Source organism: Lissotriton vulgaris, chromosome 7 (assembly GCF_964263255.1).
Source record: "Lissotriton vulgaris chromosome 7, aLisVul1.2, whole genome shotgun sequence".
In the NCBI taxonomy this organism is placed as follows: domain Eukaryota; kingdom Metazoa; phylum Chordata; class Amphibia; order Caudata; family Salamandridae; genus Lissotriton; species Lissotriton vulgaris.
Window position 1 is genome coordinate 186078583 of NC_141695.1, and position 20024 is coordinate 186098606.

The 20024-nt window shown below is 44.2% G+C and overlaps 1 protein-coding gene across 1 annotated transcript in view; it reads right to left on the reverse strand.

Annotated features, from left to right (window-relative positions):
- Positions 1-20024, reverse strand: part of LOC147701153 (sialic acid-binding Ig-like lectin 14) — a 297336-nt gene that overhangs the window by 35345 nt on the left and 241967 nt on the right. Inside the window, exons 6-7 of the mRNA XM_086929914.1 lie at positions 16733-17005; positions 8237-8330 (exon numbers count right to left, since the gene is read on the reverse strand). Of these exons, the coding sequence (XP_086786040.1) occupies positions 8237-8330; positions 16733-17005 (367 nt within the window). The remainder of the gene's footprint in view (positions 1-8236; positions 8331-16732; positions 17006-20024) is intronic.

Sequence of the window (20024 nt, forward strand, 5' to 3'; positions counted from 1 at the left end):
GGAGAATGGGGGATCGCTGGATCCTCTGCATTCAGCCAGAGAGGAAGGAGGCGACCCTGTTGAGATGGTTGAGTTGGATGCCTAGGTTCTGTAGTCTGGTGATAAGGATGTACGTTGTTACAACGCATGCTTTTACCGCGTATGCCTTTACAACACAGGTTTTTCAATGCAAGTCGTTACAACGACTTGCGTTGGGGGGTGCTGGATAGTGAAAAGTTTAATTTAGTATTCCAACTCCAGTCCCCGTGGATGGTAGGGAAGGTGTTGGATAGTAAATTAAACTATTACCTATCCTGCAGCGCCCCCCAGCGCAATTCATTGTAATGACTTGCGTTGAAAAACCTGCGTTGTAAAGGCACTGCGTGGTAAAAGTTGCGTCGTAAAGGATGTTTCCCGGTGATAAGGGTGTGATGGGGGACGGTGTCGAAGGCTGCAGGGAGGTGAAGGAAGATGAGGGCTGCTGTTTCCCCCTGGTCGAGGAGGCATCTGATGTCACCCGTAACAGCGATCAGGGTGGTCTTAGTGCTGTGATTAGCTCTAATGCCCAATTGGGAGGTGCTGAGAAGGTTGTTCTGTTCGAGGCATTCGATGAACTAGCGGTTGATGGCTTTCTCCAAGACCTTGGCTGGGAAGGGGAGTAGCAAAATAGGTCGGTAGTTCTTCAGTTCGCTTGGGCGGTGGAGGGTTTTTTCAGGAGATGCTTGACCTAGGCGTGCCTCCATGTGGTGGGGACGATGACTGTTGTGATGGACGTGTTGATGAACTCCACCAGGATTTTGCCAATCTCTTCTCTCCCTATGTTGTATATGTGGTGAGGGCAGGAGTCCTTGGGTACACCGGAATGGATTGAGTTCATGACAATGACAGTGTCTTGGATTGAGAGCTGTTTCCAGTCAGAGAGTTGGTGGGTTTTGGTGCACTGGTGAGGGCAAGGAGGTGATGAAGTACGTGGTTTGGGGTTCAAAGTTGCTGTTGATGTCTGTGATTTTTTGATTGTAGTACTCCGCTAGGGTGTCGCTGTGAGCTTGAGAGGGATTCATTGTGCTCTCAGTGGCTGGTGCATAGGAGAACTCTCTCACGATGGTAAAGAACTCTTTGGCATGGTTGGCGCTTGCCTCAATGCAGTTGGTGAGAGCGTCCTTCTTGGATTTTCTGAGGTAGTTGAAGGCGTATCTGAATGATCTGAGTTTGGTGGGATTTTTGCTGGGAGCGCCAACGTCTCTCCAGTTTCTTGCAGTCGTGTTTGAGGGTCTGTAGTTTGGGGCACACTAGCTGGTGTGCTTTGCAGGTGTGTTGAAGGGGGTCTCTTCATTGGGGGCTATGATGTCTGCAGCAGAGGAGATCCTCTTTGAGAAGTTCTGGATTTTGAGTTGAATGTTGTCACAGAGAGTGATCTTGGCTGCTTTGAAGGTGGAAGTTTCGAGGGGTTCCGCGTTTCTGTTCCACTTTCTGCGGGGACGGGTGGGAGCTGGTGAGGGTGAAGTGGACAGTGGTGTGGTCCATCCAGGTAAGTTGGTAGTGTGGGAGAACTTGGGGGCATAATAACAAGGGCTTTATCTCCGCTTTTTGGCTTTAAAAGCCAAAGAAGCGGAGATAAAAATATCGCCATATCAACAACAGGGAGCTAACATGCAAAATCGCATGTTAGCACCCTTTTTCACTACGCTTCCCTTTGCATCTCTAATGGGATGCAAAGTGGGCGTTCCAGTGCAAAATAATAGGAGGAATGTCGCTAAGCGAGATTTCTCCTATTGTCAAGCTTCACGCTAACCCTGTTAGAGACAAAAAAGCAGAGCTAACCATGGTTAACGCTGCTTTTTACGTCTGCTAATTTTCAGATTTAGCCATGTAATCCAATGGGAGGTGGATTACATGGCTAAATCCACCATGGACTATTAACAAGGATATCCCTATCCTTGTAGTTTTATCGCTGTATTACCAACAATAACCTCCCAAAATGCCGCTATCGCTGGATTTTTTATCGCCTAGGCGGTTATCGTTGTTAATAACGCGATAACCAGGCGATATTATCCAACGATAGCGGGCGTTAAAAAAATTAACGCTAAGCGCCCTTAGCGTTAATTTTCCCTGTTCCTTGTTAATATGCCCCTTGATTCTGTCACTGGAAGAGAAGATATGGTCCAGTGTCTGCCCTGTCATGTGCGTGTGGTGAAGACCAGCTGTGAGAAGCCGAGGTTGCTCATGTTCTTGAGTAGGATGGCGGAGTTGGCATCTCCCAGAAAGATGTAGTGATTGTAGTCAATAGCCAGGGAGGTCGATGAAGTTGGGAATGCCGCTGCATACAATTTGCTGGGGGCCCTTGGGTTTGTACATGAGGGTTCCTCTGATGGTAGTTTTAGCGTAGAGTTTGATCTGAAAGTTGAGGTGTTTCATGAATGGCGTACTGTCATCATCCATGGCGGAGCATTGGAGGGCGTGTTTGTGGATAATGGCAATGCCTCTGCCCTGTCTGCCTGTGTGGTCGGAGTGTAGCATATTGTATCCGGATGGCGTCACTCTAGCGTGGTCTTGTGCTGATGAGGGAGTGACCCAGGTTCCCTGATGAACATCGCATCAGGTGAGGGTGGTTATATCGTCCCAGACTTCCGTGCCGTGCTTGCAAAGGGATCAGATGTTGAGTAGCGTGCGGTGGAGCTTCAGTGAGAGTGTCATCTGGGTCAGAGTTGCTGGAGAGTTGGAGTTGGCGTTGCAGGTGAAGCAGCAGCTCTTGCAGGAGAAGGGGCCTTTTGTGGTTCTAGGCGAGGTGATGCAGCAGGTGGTTTCTTTTCTGGGGTTGAGGGACTGTCATTCATCTGAAGTGTACCAGGGTGAGGAGAGAGGTCCAGGGGTCCTGGCCCTAAGCGTGGTCTAAGGGCTTGGCTTGGTCTAGACGTGCTTGGCTTTGGCGAGACTGTGGTACACTGGCAGTGCTGTGGCCTCCGTTAAGAAAGTCCTGGGGTGGGAGGAGCGCAGGGAGGTGGCGAACGTCAGCAAATGGCGGGAAACTGGAAACAGCGGGCTATGGGAGGCACAGTTGACCTCACAGGTGTTAAAAAGGCTGAATGGCAGGGGAAATGGAGGCAACTAACTACATAAAAGAAGGGGCTGACTAGAAGAAGGAAGGGGGCAACTTACTATACAAATAAAAGGCAGACTAGTGGGGGAAATGGAGGCACACTAACTAAATATAAACAAGGGCTTATTGGGGCAGACACTGCAAGCGCGGCGATAGGGGGAGTTGTCACAGTGTAATGATAGAACTTAGTCCCTCTTTTAGCTCAATCACACTTACATAACATGGTCAGTCGCTATGTAAAAAAGATGTACTGTGGTTTACTTTTGTTATGGCCTTAGCATTCTGCATTCCTTCCCCATGGTTGCAAATGTTGACTCTGGCAGTTGAGCTTAGGAACCACTGGAGAGAGACCTGCAGTACGTGGGCTCCTTATTTGGAAATAGAGAAGACTTATTTATTTATTTATTTTGTCAATTTGTAGGGCGCGACAGCTACCCAAGAAGGGTTTCCCGGCGCCTAGACACAGCTAGAAGCGAAAAGACAAGAAGACGGAGGGGGGATTTTGAGTGGTTTACTGTTCATATAGCCAGGTCTTTACAAGCTTTCTGAAGCTATGGTGGTTATCTTCCTTCCGAATGTTTGGAGGAAGCGAGTTCCATAGGGTCGGTCCAAGATAGGCAAAGGATCTGCCCCCTGATCTTGCACGTTTGAACCTAGGTATACAGAACCGTGCTGCTGTCTGGGATCGGAGGTTTCTCTTTGGTGTGTAGAGGCAGGCAAGGGATTGGAGGTATTTTGGGGCTCCTCCAGTTTTTATTTTGAACATATAGTTCAACGCCTTGAAGCGAACTCTGTTCTCAATCCTGAGCCAATGGAGGTCCCGGCGGTGTTTCGAGACTCCAGCGTTCCTGGGAATCTTGCATAGGAGTCTGACCGCGGCGTTTTGTGCCACTTGCAGGCGTCCAATGACAGATTTATTTGCGCCTAGGTATAGGATGTTGCCGTAGTCAAGCCTGGATGTGACAAGGGCATTGACTACGGTCTTCTGTGTTGACGGAGGCAACATCCACAGGATTTTCCTCAACCATCTGATTATGGTGAGGCACAATCCGGTAACTTTGCTGGCCTGCTTATCCATGGATAAGGCGTTGTCTAGTATGAAACCCAGATTACGAGCATGGGGCACCGGGATAGGAAGGATGCCCATCTGTTCTGGCCAATGCGTGGGGTTCCAGAGTTCTTTGTCTTTTCCCAAAATCAGAATTTCCGTCTTGTCCCCGTTCAGTTTTAACTGGTTTGCTGTCATCCAGTTCAGTATTTTTAATAGTCCTTCCTTGAGTAGCGACGGGGAGTGGGGACAAGAGTTAGACAGGGAAAAGATGATTTGGGTGTCATCGGCGTAGTTCATGAGAGTTAGCCCTAGCTTCTCAACAAGTTCTACCAATGGTTTTAGATAAATATTAAAAAACAGAGGGCTCAGGATGGACCCTTGTGGCACTCCATGAGCTACAGGTAGGGAGTCTGACTCGGCCTGTGCTGATGCAATTTGAAAGGTTCTGTTTTTCATAATCCCTGGAGTTTCCTCTTTCTTTTATCTGGAATATACCACTTCACACAGGACTTACTCATCAGGCATGTTGCAACTGCTCAAGAACCTTTGTAGACCACTGCATTAGCATAAAGAGTGGTGGCTCTTCCGCTAAGGCGGAGGAGCTTTACCCCACTGTGTTTTAGCAGTGTAAATAAAGGAAACTTAAAATGATAACCGCTGGTTGTTATTATCATTTTATGTTTCCTCTGCTGCAGCAGTTCTGTGGGTAGGCGGGGCTGCTCTGCTCTCAGAGCAGTGCAGGGGAGGAGTGATCTGCCCACTCCAAGTGCGCATGACTGCTTGGACGGCCGTCTTGGGCCAGCCAAACATTCTTGCGCACTTTGCATGTTCTCCAAGCATGCTGCATTACAGACTGCATGGAGAACATGCACAGACTCTAGTCCCTGGCTTAGTGGCAAACCACAGCTCTCAGACCAATCACAACGCTGCATTGCAGCATTGTGATTAGCTATAGGGAGCCAGGTACTTCCTGCTCCTGTGCTCCGGTGGCATAAAGAAAAGACAGAGGAGAGACAAGGAGGGATGTGGGAAACAGGGAAGACATTTTTCTTTATTTTTAATCCGCTCACCCATACACCCGATCTGTGCAGACAGTCCCTGAGCATAAACACAGATATAACTGCCTCATTCCGCTATGATAAAGTGACACCCTCTGTATCACTCATACAGAATTGAAAATTGAAATGTCAACATAAATACACTGCGTAGATGGAACATGTCACGCATAAGAAAACTAAAAACCTGGCAACTATGCTCCTGCTGCATCCCCACATGCTCTATCCTGTTGCCATCATATTCAAACTCTACATGGTACCCCCAGAACTTCAATTACTGACAACAGCATAAAGATCCATCAATACTGCAATGGCACACACCTGTGCCCAAAAATGTCCACTGCTCAATCAAGAAGTCCTTCAATTCAAAGCCTGCTTTAAACTCATTGAAAGCCCAGGGTCTAGCAGAAATTCACTCCAACAAAGAACGAATTTCTGCAGCTAGCTAATAGTAACATGCAATGACACATTAAAGCATTGCTCTTCGAAATGAATGTGAAGAGTTGTGGAGAGGTTCATCACTCAGCTGACACAGAATGCAGAATTACTTGGTTGCATCGGTGATACTGACCTACCCTTCAAAGAATGCTGCCAAGACAAACAAGGCAGGAGGAATTCTTCCTCCCGATGAAAGTTAAACTCTACCTTCCAGAAACGGATTCAAAATATATAGTCAAAGCCTAAACCCTATAACACCTGAATGAAGGCGTGCCCTCAGCTCACCTGAAAGGCACCCTACAAGCAGCAGCATATCCCACGAAAGACATAAAGTACTTTGAGTAATTCACTTCAGTCCTGATGGAACTACACGGGTTCCACCACCAAGCCTTTATGTTCTTCAATATTAGCGGCATCACATACAACGCCATTTAGACCTCCATTCCTGGCAGAGAAATTAAACACAATATATAGAATATTTACCTCGATTTCTCATGAATACGGCTATAGGTATGCCGCTACTTTTTAGGATTGAGGATTGCTCCTCACAATGCTCTCCTCTGTCTCACCTACAAGGTCTTTCTTGTCGATAAAAAAATATATCTTCAGAAGCAGGGGGCAGCAAAGGGAGTAGCTTTTGCCCCACGTATGCCAACATCTATATGGGTTGGTGGGAGAAAGAAGATGCTTTGGCTGAATGTAATGCACACACACAAGCAGGATTGCTATGTGGTTGCATTTAATTGAGAACTTATTTTGAATGCCAATCATTATAATGTATTTTATTTTATTTTAATAGCTTGTAGAGCGCCCGAATCACCCCACATGTATTGAAACAAAAAGCGGACTACATCAACCTCATATGTCATACCAAAAGTGAGTAAAACCATGGCAGCCATCTTATAACATTGTGTGGTACAAGATCAAAATGAAATGGATACTAGAAACACCGCATATATACAATGAAATTACAATAATACAATAATAATCAATAATTAATACAAAGCTCACTGAAAACAATGTGTATATACACAAATTTTCTAAATAGTCCTTACAAGCTCGGATGCCCAGTACAATTTATACAAATGTTGGTTATAAACACTGCGTGCACTTAAATCTACAATATGGATAATTTCTGTTTACAAAGCTCATTCAATTCAAAGTTTATGTACATGAATATTGGAAAATATATTTCTGAGCTGAACTGCAGTATCTAGTCATCACGTGATCGGTATCCATACATCTATTTACATAAAGCCCCAGTGGGTGAGTATGGAGTAATTATTATATAGCAGGTACTTGGCACAAGAAACAAGAAATAAACAGTATTGATACTGAGAGATGTACATCAAAATAAGTAGACACCGGTGGTGTGATTAACACGTTGTTTTATGTGGATATATTCTTCAGAATATACAACACCAGGCTGGCGTTGTATGTGGATATATTCTTCAGAATATACAACGCCAGGCTGGCGTTGTATGTTCTGAAGAATATATCCACATAAAACAACGTGCTTATCACACCACCGGTGTCGACTTATTTTGATGTAAATCTCTCAGTATCAATACTGTTTATCTCTTGTACGTGTACCCAGTACCTGCTATATTATTCTCCAGTGCCAATATTTCTCATCTTTGGCTCTCTAAGAGGTTCAGGGTATTCCTCTATACTGGCTGCACCGTTTTAATCTGTACAAACCTACTACTTCCCACTATTTGTTTGACTGCTAGAGCGGCAGAGTCCTGCTTTCTTCCTAACCCTACGCAGGCCTTCCACTATGGAGTAATTATTGTTTATCTAGAAGACCTCATTTGATTATACTCACTGGGTCGAGACTTCGTATGTTGGACATTATTTGTGCCCATTTGGGCTAGATCATGCAGCCTCAACAGAAATAATGCCCACTGGGGCTTTATGTAAATAGATGTATCGATACCGAACATGGTATTATGTTTGCTGGGTAGGAGTTCCCATGTTAAAAGCATGTAAAAGCAACATAGAATGGACGGAAGGGAAGTTTACAACTTTTCACTGCATCACTCTACGACTTGACTGCATCATAATCCCTAACCCTTCTCAAATCAAGCGTAATAATTGATGCAGGGCTTTTAACATGGGACTCACCTCTGTGTTCTGACGCATTGCTGGAGTTGTGTCACTCGTACAACCAACTCCGGAAATGCTTCACTTTAGCGCCAAAAACTGTGTCAGAATGTCTGATGCATCAGTCAATCCTTGTGTCATGGAGCACACTATTGTAAGTACAGCGCATCCATGGCTTCGTTAGGGCATTTGCGACAGGCACAAGAACTCTGACGCATCGATGCCTACGCATCAGTTCTTGAAAATATGCCGCTGAGTCTCTGGGTCTGTCAACTAAGTTCTGGATGAGTCAGACCTGCTGTGAATAATATTCTGTTCTGGATCAAAAGTCACCTGGAGTTCATTCATTGCATTCTGTTATTTATTATAGCGTGGGGTTTTTGGTTCTAAATAGAAAATAAGGACAAAGAAATGCAATGCATTTTGTAGAAAGGTTGTCAGGAAATGTTTCTCTGCCACTTACAACCAAAATGAGACACAAATGAAATCCTCATGCATATGTCAATGTACCTTCTGTAATGATAAACTGCACAACTCAACGCCAAAACTATGAGGATGAGGACTGCCGGCACCACCACAACCAGGGTCAGCGTTGTCCGGTCCACTGGAAAGAACAGAACATTTTTTGGTAAGATAATGAAAGGTTGAAGGTAAGCGTAAGGGGTGACTACCCACTTTAAATATACTTAAGCTCAACCCCTTGATAACTAGGGTATAGAGAAGACAGTTTCACCTTAGAGGCATTGTGTATAGCATGTATGCAGTACCAAAACTGTAATAAAGGAAAAAAACGCAAATGGAAAAATCCACAATCAATTTAGTAAAATATAGTTCATTTTAATAAATAAAATGCCAGCAAAACAACAAAAACCTAATAAGAGATATGAATGGAAATTAAAAATAACACCAAAAGGTTTAAAGCTCCATCTGCTGTCAAATGTTCATTTAGACTGGGACATAGTTGTGATTTAATGTCGACTGTGATGAGAGTGCCGGTTAGATACAGAAAACAGGGCCTAGGTTTACTAAGCTTTTGTGTCATCCTTGCATCTAGCAAGGTGATACAGGAGAATGCAGATACATACTTTCAATTTACAACACCCCGCAAAGCCTGATTTGCGTGGCCTTGCTTGGTTTTGTAAAGAAATGTAACTCAACTGATCTGCTTGCGCTGCATTACGTTACATTTCAAGTTAGGAGGCAATCCTTGGGCATAGTGTGGGCATTCCAATATATTTACCTATAGATTTTGGTGCATTCCAGGGTTTACTAAAGCTAGTAAACTTGGAAATGTATTGAAATGCTATTCCTTTCCCAGTAAGCAGTAACAAGGAGAAATGTTGTGATATGTCCCGTTGTTTCCTCTTTCCACATGTGCTGCAGAATGCAGCACACATAAAAAGAGGAAAATGCCTCTAATGCTTGTTTTTGTGCTTGAGGGTGTCCCTTTCTGCACAAAAATAATCCTGCCTGTCATGCAGGCCATTGAACTATGGTGCAAGGGAGCCTCAGTTGGTGCTAGGCAGCATAAAATGCACCAGCGCAAGAAGAGAGCATTAATGCTCCATACCTTTGAAAATTGGGAGCATTTTTGCTCTCTCTCTTTCATGCAATTCAGCGCAGTAACTTTGCCTCCTGCCCTGCATTGTGTGAAAGATTGTTAAATATTCCCCCAGGTTCGACTTCGTCACAGCTTTTAGCTTGGGTCTTAAAAATGGAAGTCACAAATGTTCAGAGTCGCAAGGTAGCTAGCTGCCTGTCACTAAGGAGGGCTCCACAAAGTAACATACCTTTCAGACGCGGTACTTAGTCGCTTTTTTGGAGCTCAGATTTCTTCCGTGGAGCCTGCTCCAAGCCGGAGGAACTCAGCCCAGCTGCAACACAGCATTATCAAATCAGCTTGGCAGGTTTGTTCTAATCCTTCGGAGGTGTGTATGGCCAAACGTTTTCAAAGTACCAGTTTTTCAGAAGTAGTAGGAGGAGTACACTTTGACACAGCAAGGGTTCCAAGACCTTGGGGGCAGCACTTGGGGGTCAAGACACATTCCAGCAAAATCCAACAGCAGGGTCCAGGGCAGGTCCAGTTGGTACTGGTTAGCTGGGCAGTTTCACGAACAGGCTTCTTGAAGCTTGTTATGTCAATCTAGCTTATAGCAGGAGGTCAGTCATCTGACAACTGGGGCCAAGGGAAATCAAGTCTAGACATTCCTGTACTTTCCGGTCATTTCCTGGTCACAGCCAGCACGTTCAGTCCTCTTCCATTCTTCCTCAGGTCCAGAAAGTGTCCTGTGGAAGCTACTATGGATGCCATATTCATGCCTGGCACTAACTTGTTGGTGGGTGTAGCTCCTGGTTCCTCCCTGACCAATACGGCAAATATTATGAGAAGTTTACCATATCCACTTTTGCACCATTTCTTGTGGGCCCTACTGTTAACAATCCTACAATGCCCTCTCAGACAAAGATGGGAAACCCTTCTTCCCTTGTGCAGAGGCAGTCTGCCCACAGCAGAATTGTGGCCAGGAAAATGAACACCCCCTCCCTGTGGTCACTCTAAACAAGTTATGGAGGCACCTCCCTTCTCACTGGGATCAAAGAAGGACCTGCCAAGGTGTCAGCTAACATTTGCCTGTGACAAGGCAAGCCCCTTTGAAGTTAATCAAGTTACTGGGCCCAGCTCACTGGTCTTCCTGCCATCAAACAACATCTCTCAACACCTACGGCATTTGTACCTGCTCTGGGAACAGTATTCACACCTCATTGGGGCTTGAGCACTCAGAAGACTGCAACAAAGGCTTTGGGCAGGATTTCTTTTTTATAAAAGTATCTATTCCTTATTAATTATTTAAGAATTTAATGTACTATTACATTTGATTTGGAATAATTATCAAAAGAGGTCTAAAATTATTTTTCTGTCTCTTTCCTTGCCGAAGATAGCATTAGATTGTCACCAATCCCACACACATAGCAGGACACACACTCTGCCCCATCTTCACGGCCAGTGACTGAGTCAAGTACAGCCATGTCACCGAGCTCACTTGGACAATTCAAACTATCATCCACTTCCCCATCACTGGATCCCCCTGCTCCCCTACCAAGTCGTCTAGCACCCACCGCCACAGCTGGAAGAAAGTGTCTGAGACCCAGAGGACCCAAGCCCTCGCAACCACCTATCCTGACACCACATCAACCTATAACAAGCCGTCAGGAACGTCATCACCTGGATCACTCACTGTGCTGACAGAGTCACCCCCATCAAGTCCTCCAAACTCAAGAAACCCTCCACCCAGTCAGCTGCTGCACCACAGAACTAAGAACCACCAAATGCACTTGCAAGTACCTTGAAAGAAGACTGAGTACTACCAAGGAGCCTACGGACTGACCCACTTCCAATTCATCCCTCAACCATTACCACCAACTCCTTAAAAAGATTAAAAGAAATGCGATCACAAACCGCATCAAAGACAGCTCCAACCAAGGAAAAGAACTCTTAAACATTGTCAGAGAGTACACCAACCTCTCAGCTACCAAAAACATCCTCACCCCTTCCCAGGAACTCTGCAACACCCTGGTGAACTTCTTCCAAGACTTGATCACCACCATCTACAAAAACTTCAAACCTCAATCATCCACCATCAACACCCTCAACTGCCTCACTACCAGTAGTCCTAACCCTACCCACTGGCTCACCACCTGGGACCAGCTCACTGCTCAAGACACAACCGCAATAATGAACTCCAACCACTCGGGAACACCCTCAGATCCCTGCCCTACCACATCTTCAACTTTGGGAGCAAGATAATCTGCTCATCCATCTCCAGGGCCATCATCTTCGAAGAATAGAAACATGCAGAAGTACAGCCTCTTCTCAAGAAACCAATCCGATGACCCTAGCGACCTCAAGAGCTACCATCGTATCTCTCTGCTTCCCTTTCCAGTCAAGGTCCTCGAAAAGGCCATCAAACAACAACTCACGAAATACCTGGAACACAACAGTCTTTTGGACACCTTCCAATCTGAATACCACACCAACCACAGCACAGAGACAGAGGCTACAACGGATGACATCATAACCTTTCCTGGAATGGGGACAAAAAGCAGCCCTATTCCTCCTCAACCTCTCACTCTCATTTGACAGAGTATCCCACCACACTCTCATGAAGAGACTCCAACACAAGGAAATTGCATCGAGTGGATCACCTCCTTCCTCACTGGAAGAAAACAGTGAGTCTGTCCACCACTGTTCACCTCAGAACCCGAGAACATCAACTGCAGCATCCCTCATGGCTCGTCCCTCAGCCCTACATTGTTCAATGTCTACATGATCCCATTGGCCAACATCATTAAATCTCATGCACTAAACATCATATCCTAGGTTGATGACACCCAGCTCATCCCCACACTATCAGACAACCCTCCACCACCATAGCCATCTTCGAGAGATACATCACAAGCATCATCAACTGGATGAAAGATGACTGCTTAACTCTCAATACAGGCAAAACAGAAGAGCTGATCTTCAGGAACAATACCTCGTTGTAGAATGACTCATGGTGGCCTTCCAAACTTGAACCCTCGCCTACTCCTACAGAGCATGCACGCAGCATAGGCATCATTCTGGATAGCAAGCTCGCCATACAAAACCAAATCAACAAGATTCACCCGCCTGCTACCTCACCCTTCAAATGGCTGACCGTGAAAACAAGAAGAACCATCACTCAAGCCCTAGTCACCAGTTGGCTGGACTACTGCAACACACTCTATACAGGGACGACAGCGCACCTCCTGAAAGACTGCAGAAAATACAGAATACAGCTGCCATACTCATCCTAAACTCCACAGATGAACCCACATGTCCCCCACCTCAGAAAGCTACACTAGCTCCCCACTCGTAAGAGTTGTCAATTCAAGTGGCTGATCCACTCTTACAAAGCTGAGCGCAACCAGGTACTAGCATACATCAATCACCGCTTGAACTTTCACAATATCACTAGACACCTGTGTTCTGCCTCCCTCTTCCTTGCTAACACCCCTCGCATCTGCCAGAGCAACAGTGGAGGACACTCCTTCTCCTACCTTGCTACCAAGTCTTGGAATTACTTCCCACTTCACCTTAGAACCTCATCATCACTACTGTATTTCAGGAAAAGACTCAAGACCTAGTTGTTCAACTGAACCTCTCTCCTCTGCAAGGTTCACAGCACCTGAAGACCCTCAAGGGTGATTAACTATGTATAACAAATCCTGATTGATTATCAAACTTAATAATGTTTCCCAGTGTTTTCCTATAAAATAACCAGTCTATAGTAAAAATAGCTTCTGGTGGCTAGTCACTGTAAAGACATCGGTAACATCACATTTCTACATTTCCTATTTTTAAATAACATGCATCCTGCTTTACATAAGGCCTCGGTAGGGGTGACTTATTAATATTTAAAAGGAGGATGTTGGCCAATAAAAAGAGGGCATTTTGACATTTTGAAGGGCAGACCATAACCTGCAACAGTTAGGCCACCACCGTAGGCCTGAAGCTCATTGTAGTAGATGTCATAATATGTATTCTAGTCCACTAGTTACTTTTTACTTACATGTCTTAGGTACAGTTTCGACCGTATTCTAGGGACTTTTATGTAAGTTGATTATCATTTCATTATTTATATATAATGCTTAATATTTACATTTTTAATATAATTTTCATCTTGTTATATGGAGGAGCACAGGGTTCTGCAGCCAGCAAAAATTAATAGGGTAAGAATCTAAGGGTACACCCCGCAAAAGTTGGTCACTTCCTACAGTCAGCATCTTGGAGTTGTAAAATTCAATCTCACAGGTATATTAATAAATCAGTGGCATCATGGAGTACAAATATAAGTCTGCAAACAAAAGTAGGCACATAGAAGGAGAAATACGATGTTTCTCCTTGGTGCGCCTACCCTAGGAAGTCATACCTTTGTGATGCAGTCCGGGTTTACAATAAGTAGTAAATCTGGGAAAGCTCCAAAATCTATGGGTCGATGAATAAGAACACTCACACTCCACCCACAGAAAGCCTTACCAGGGCAGAGTAACGTTAGACAGAGACTTGTGCTGGATTGTGTTACTCCAGAATTACTCCACCACTAAGAGCCACACAAGGTTAAGGCTTGTGTTGCCCTGGCATCACCTTGCTTGACCCAGGGCAACGCAACCTGTTAGTGAATCTGGCCCTGGGAATCTAGCATCAATGAGTGGATATACTGAGATTGTTAGGGGCCCTTGAATGTCCACTTTTAGAAAGATAGCTGTCATGTAGTTCCTATAAAACGTATACAGGATCTGAGCGTTTAGACAACATACACTGTAGGATTGGTGTCGAACTGATTCTAGACCCCCATCGGGTTTGTTGGCCTCTGTACCAGCTAGCTCACAGTGCCACTAGAAACTCCTCTTACCAAGGAGAGGATAGTTCTTGGCAACTATCGAACATGACAACCCTGATCACTCAGGACCGTGGAACAGTGTACTACATTTTGTTCAGTCACTTGTGCTCACTTAGTCTCGGAGAGGTACACAGAATAAAAGGTAGGGACACTTTCAATAAGTATTTATTGAGCAGTTGTTATTCTAGTGTAAAATCGGTGTGCTGAAACAACCACTAGACAGTAACAGATATAAAGCACTAAGAGAGTAAAAGGATGGTAGATGTCTACCATTTTGCTATAACCATGAATACAGGCAAGTATATAAAATATTTGACAATAAGATGCGTAATCCTATGATGCTACCCTAAATAGATGTACCTAAGTGTACCTAGCATTCATGTAGGTGCTCAGCCAAGAATCCCTCAATGATAAAGTCAACCCCCATTAACTGAAGAGTAAAACTGTGGGATGCCGTCCTGGTCTCGGGTTGGACAACCTGCAAGGGATGGCAGACCACTGCGATCTGGAGTATCTGCATGCAAGGGCTTTGGCGTCTTGCGTCAATGTGTTGGCATGGAAGCCCTGATCTCCTCTGCCTCTCGCAGCAAGATGTGATGTTGATATACCCGAAGGTATCCCAGGGGGTTCTACCTTGCTGTGCCACTGTCGGACTTAGGATGACGTCGGGAATGACCCTTGTACATAGTTATTATGCAGGAGATGGTAGTCCTGCTGAGTTTCCAAGAATCCAAGATCCTCATGCATAATCAATGAGACTATTGTTTCAGGGAAAACCCCACGTTCTGTAAGCAGTACTTTTACTAGGCAAAGGGTCAGTCCTAACAGCCCGTTATATATGTAATGTAGGGATGAATATAGGTGAAAGGTTGGGATGTTACCTGACCCTATATTGGGGTACCTATGTGGAATATAACATAGCCAAGGGTTGAATGGTGGGCTTTAACCATGTCAATACTACTAGAAAGTACAGTGGAGATATAAGACTGAAGGAGGCTGCAGCTTTGATATTTCTATAACCATCATCTTTGCTCACTCACAGATGTGCTTTCAATGCCAGAGCTGGCTCTTCTGCCAAGTATTCTAACTTATTCTGCACTTACAATAGTAATAGGACACTGGGAATGGCTGGGATCTGGCTATTTTTGGTTAGAAATTCCATTACCAACTTCATAAAAATGATCCCTTTTGTTTGCTTGATTCGAAACCTCAACCCTAATTTACTGATGTTCAAGTATTGAGAACCATGCTATCGCAAAACAGTAAGGGGCATATTACCAAGGGTGGCGATATTGAATTATCGCTGCTTTAGCGGGCATTTTCGTCCACTAAGCGACGATAATTCCATCGCCCTATTACCAAGCTGTCGCTAACACCAGTTCGCGACAGCTTGTAGGCGATAGCGAACGGTTTGGGGCCCGCTTTGCATGTCAGTGATATTTATCGCTAATAACATGCAAAGTGGGCGTACCCAACCGTACCCAACCCGTTAGCGACTGACAGCAGTCGCTAACATCGCTATCGCCTATTACCAAGAGAGGCGAAGCGATGGAAATATTCGTGCTAAGCGCGAATATCGCCAAATGCTAACGCCTGCAAATACCAGTTCTTAGCCATGTTATCCAATGGGAGGTGGATAACATGGCTAACAGCATTTGCACGCTAATGCGTGAACACCGCGGGTTTTCCAGAGATATTCACGCTAACGCCTGCAATATTATCGCTTTTGAGAAAAATGTTGGTAATAGGACGTTATCTCAGCGATAATATTGGGTGAAGCGCAGCGTTAAAAAAACTAATGCTAAGCTCAGTTAGCGATAAATATCCCTAACTGTTGGTAATATGCCCCTAAAATTTTAGTTGCCCAACAGTAAGTGCCCGATTCACAAAAATAATCTGAGACAAAATCCTAACTTTACGACTTTCAGTATTCACAGAAGGCATTTAGGAGTACTAAAGTTAGGAGTTTTTCTAAGTTAATCTTAAATTTTGGTCTTAAATTAAAGTAAAGACAAACTTAAATTCAGGTGACACAAAATCCTAGTCGTAAGGTTAGGATTTTGTCTCAGTGAAACTTAAGTTTGTCTTAGGTTTAACTTAAGACCAAAGTTTAAGATTGACTGAGACAAAATCTTAACTTTAGAACTCCCAAATGCCTTGTGTGAAATACCAAAAGTCGTAAAATTAGGATTTTGTCTCAGATTACTTTTGTGAATCGGGCCCTAAGATTTTAGTTGCCCAACTAACTCTATGCACCTTGCTCTAAACTAATATATATCCTTACCCTATTTATTTGAGGTATATTCAGCCTAGAATGTTAAAGTGTTTATCACCTGCTCGCTTGGTTGTTCAACCTATAGAACCTGCCAAGGTTTTCATGATGAATTCTACCAGCACTGTCATCATGTCCTCTTCTTTCCCTATGAGTTGCTACATCATATATACTGTGATATCTGATTGTTATTAGAACAACGCATAGCAAGCACCACCATGATCATTGAGATACACAGTGCCAATGTTTTTCAATTGCAGCAGTAGTTTTGTGCTATTTCTTGATACCATTGTTTGGTCCTAGGTGTGTTCTTACACTGATTAGACAGAAGAAGATGAGTTGTGCCCTCCTTATTGCTGGCGGAGCAGGTGATGCTGGTTGTGGGTGACCCTGTGCCTTTATGCCGACTCTTTGTCACATAGCCATTCAAAAAGGGATCAGAGCTGACATCTTTCTCTGCAGAGCTCACATTCCTATCTGGAAACTGCCAAGTGATGGCCGCAGGTGGGTTGGCCTTCACCACGCACCAGCACTCAAATTGGGTGAAGGTAAAATGGCATATTGAGTCTGAAGAGATCTCAGGAGTATCTGTAAAGAAGTAAATGATAGCATTATATTCTCAAACCCAGCAATTCCTTTTGGCATATTACTTGCAGTATACCATATCACGTTAGTGGTGGCTGTATTAACAATTTAACGACAGTGTTATATATATATAGGGGGATTATATGTTTTACATTTACTTCCAAAAATATGATTTCTAATATTTTGTAATTATGTCAACACAGTCTTAAAGCCCATCGCAAACCTATAATGTTGCATATTTTCTTGTTTCATTTGTTATTTGTCTGAATGACTTGACACTTTCATAGGTTGTTTTGTTCAATGTTCATGGGGGCGCACCAAATAGAAGTCCAAAAAGATGGTAAGTAGAAAAGTTCTTTATTTATCTTTGTTCATTATTAAAATACAGATCATCAAATATTATACAACAAGTTCAAACAACGCGTTTCACTACCTTCCAAGCTTGGAACCAGCCATGCCAGTACGGTAACATCAACGCCAAAAAATACAGTATCACAACGACCTCATACAAATACGAACAGGGATGGGAAGAAATTGGATTTCGTGAACCGATTGGGGGCAACAACTACCAATATTGGGAGCGTGGAAACATATAAGTGAAGAAACAAACTGCACTGACAAAAGACTGACACAAGAATAATTAAATGAACAGGACCGACCAAGAAATTAGGTTGGGAAAGGGGAAGTACTTTAACACAAGTTACCAGAAAAGATTGCAGTGCCCTGAAGAAACTCCTTGGTAGGGAGTGAAACGCGTTGGCTGAACTCGTTGTATACTATTTGATGATCTGTATTTTAATAATGGACAAAGATAAATAAAGCACTTTTCTACTTACCATCTTTTTGAACTTCTATTTGGTGCGCCCCAATGAACATTGAACAAGCCATCTAATTGATCTGGAAAGCACAGCAATGCCAAACAGCAGCTGGTGTTGGGGTTGGCAGCACAAAAAAACATATACAAAAAATAGGACTTAATTTGGAACTGGATTTTAGGTGCGGCACTGTAGGGTCCGCTGCTGACTTCTTGTACTAATATTGATACACTTTCATAGGTTCTTGGAACGTTAAGGACAAATGACATCTACGTCAAAGGCAAACATGTCAATATTTCTAAAAAAATTAAGAAAATGGGGGCATATTGTCAAGGAGGGCGATAGGCAATTTTGGCAAAAATTCTATCGCCCTATTAGCAAGCTGTCGCTAACAACAGTTAGCGACAGCTTGTAGGCGATAGCGAGCGGTTTGAGGCCCGCTTTGCATGTTAGCGATAATTATCGCTAATGACATGCAGAGTGGGCGTTCCCAACCCGTTAGCGACTGAAAGCAGTCGCTAACGTCGCTAACGCCTATTAGCAAGGCAGGCTTAGCGATGGCAATATTCGCGCTAAGCGAGAATATCGTCAAAAACTAACACCTGCCCAGGCCAGTTCTTAGCCATGTTATCCAATGGGAGGTGGATAACATGGCTAAGAACATTTAGTCGCTAATGCGTGAATATCGCTGTAATCACAGCGATATTCACGCTATCGCTGGAAAAATTATCGCTTTGGCGATAAACGTAGCTAATAGCACGTTATCTCAGAGATAATTTCCGGCGATGCTTAGCGATAAAAAAATCTTTGCTAAGCCTAGTAAGTGCTAAATATCGCTAATCGTTGGTAATATGCCCCATGGAGTCTCTGCCTGCTCAAGTTGGAGTCAGGCCATACGGATTTACGCAACTTCAAAATATATTTGAGTTGGTACTTTCCATATTTCAAAAGCAGTGTAACGTCTTCATAGCTTTTCCCATAAATTCATATATGTAATCACATACTTGACCATCACTCTGCACTCTCTGCAGAGAGGCCAAGGGATTGGATAAGTATGTAGCAAGCAATAGCACATTTATAGCACAGTGATTGACACTGTCACAGGTGACAGGTGCTGCCTTTAGCCTCAGCTCCCAAACTCTCAGACCTGTCGCTGTGCACACCCATCTACCCCCTGAACTTACCCTGACGCCTTTTGCAATATTCGGTCTATTTGATCATCTGTTGCTTTGTTTACTATCAGCAGTCTCTTGGGAGAAGATGCTACTAATGTGTGTTCTTTTAGAATAATTACATTTGAAAACGGTTTCTGCCATGAAGAGAAATGGTATGCATAGTGTGCTGCAGAAGTATAGCCAGAAAGTTTAAAGAACAGCTCTCAAATTCCAAAATGAAGTCATTTTTGGCAGCATTATAGTGGTTTTGGGATGGTGATAGGTAAAACAGAAGGCTGTCCACCGACACACAATACGCTGGTAAATGGTAAACAATGGCTTAGAGCAGAACTGAAACATGTTGCTTTGCTTACTTAAAATAAAAGTACCTGGACAATAGGACCCCTCAATTAGATTAGACCTGGATACACCATTCTTCTAGAGGAGAATGAAGCGTACTGTACCGCTCTCCCATTAGCCCACGGTGGCAGCGGTAACGCCCACCCATAGTTCTATGCACAAGCTTGGACAACAGGCACTCTGCCGATTGTGGAAGTGGGAGGTTTAGAGCTCGGGGAAGCAGGGGGGGGGGGGGTGAGTACATGGGATTGTTTGATTTAGTTGAGTTGTTGAATCTATTGCTCATCAATATAATAGGCTAACAGCTGCGAGGATGGGTGTGATGCAGAAATCAATGTGTTGGGGAAAGGCGTAAACACTCACACAAACCTATGGTGGAGACCCAACACAAACACATGCACACATGAATGAGGAATGTGAATGGACTCGGCCAAAAGATTAAAGGCACCCTGACACTGCAATACAACAGATGCCACTCTCCCTGTGCTGATGCAGGAAACACACCTCCGGGGCAACCATCACAAGGCTCTAGACTGGTTTGAGTACAGACTCCCTGCCCTTGCCAGCTACTCCACAGACTCCTGCGGGGTGGGTATCCTGGTTGAGGGTTTGCTGCCCTTTAAATGTAAATTGATACTTGTATAGCGCACTACTCACCCGCAAGGGTCTCAAGGCGCTTGTACGAATACCGCT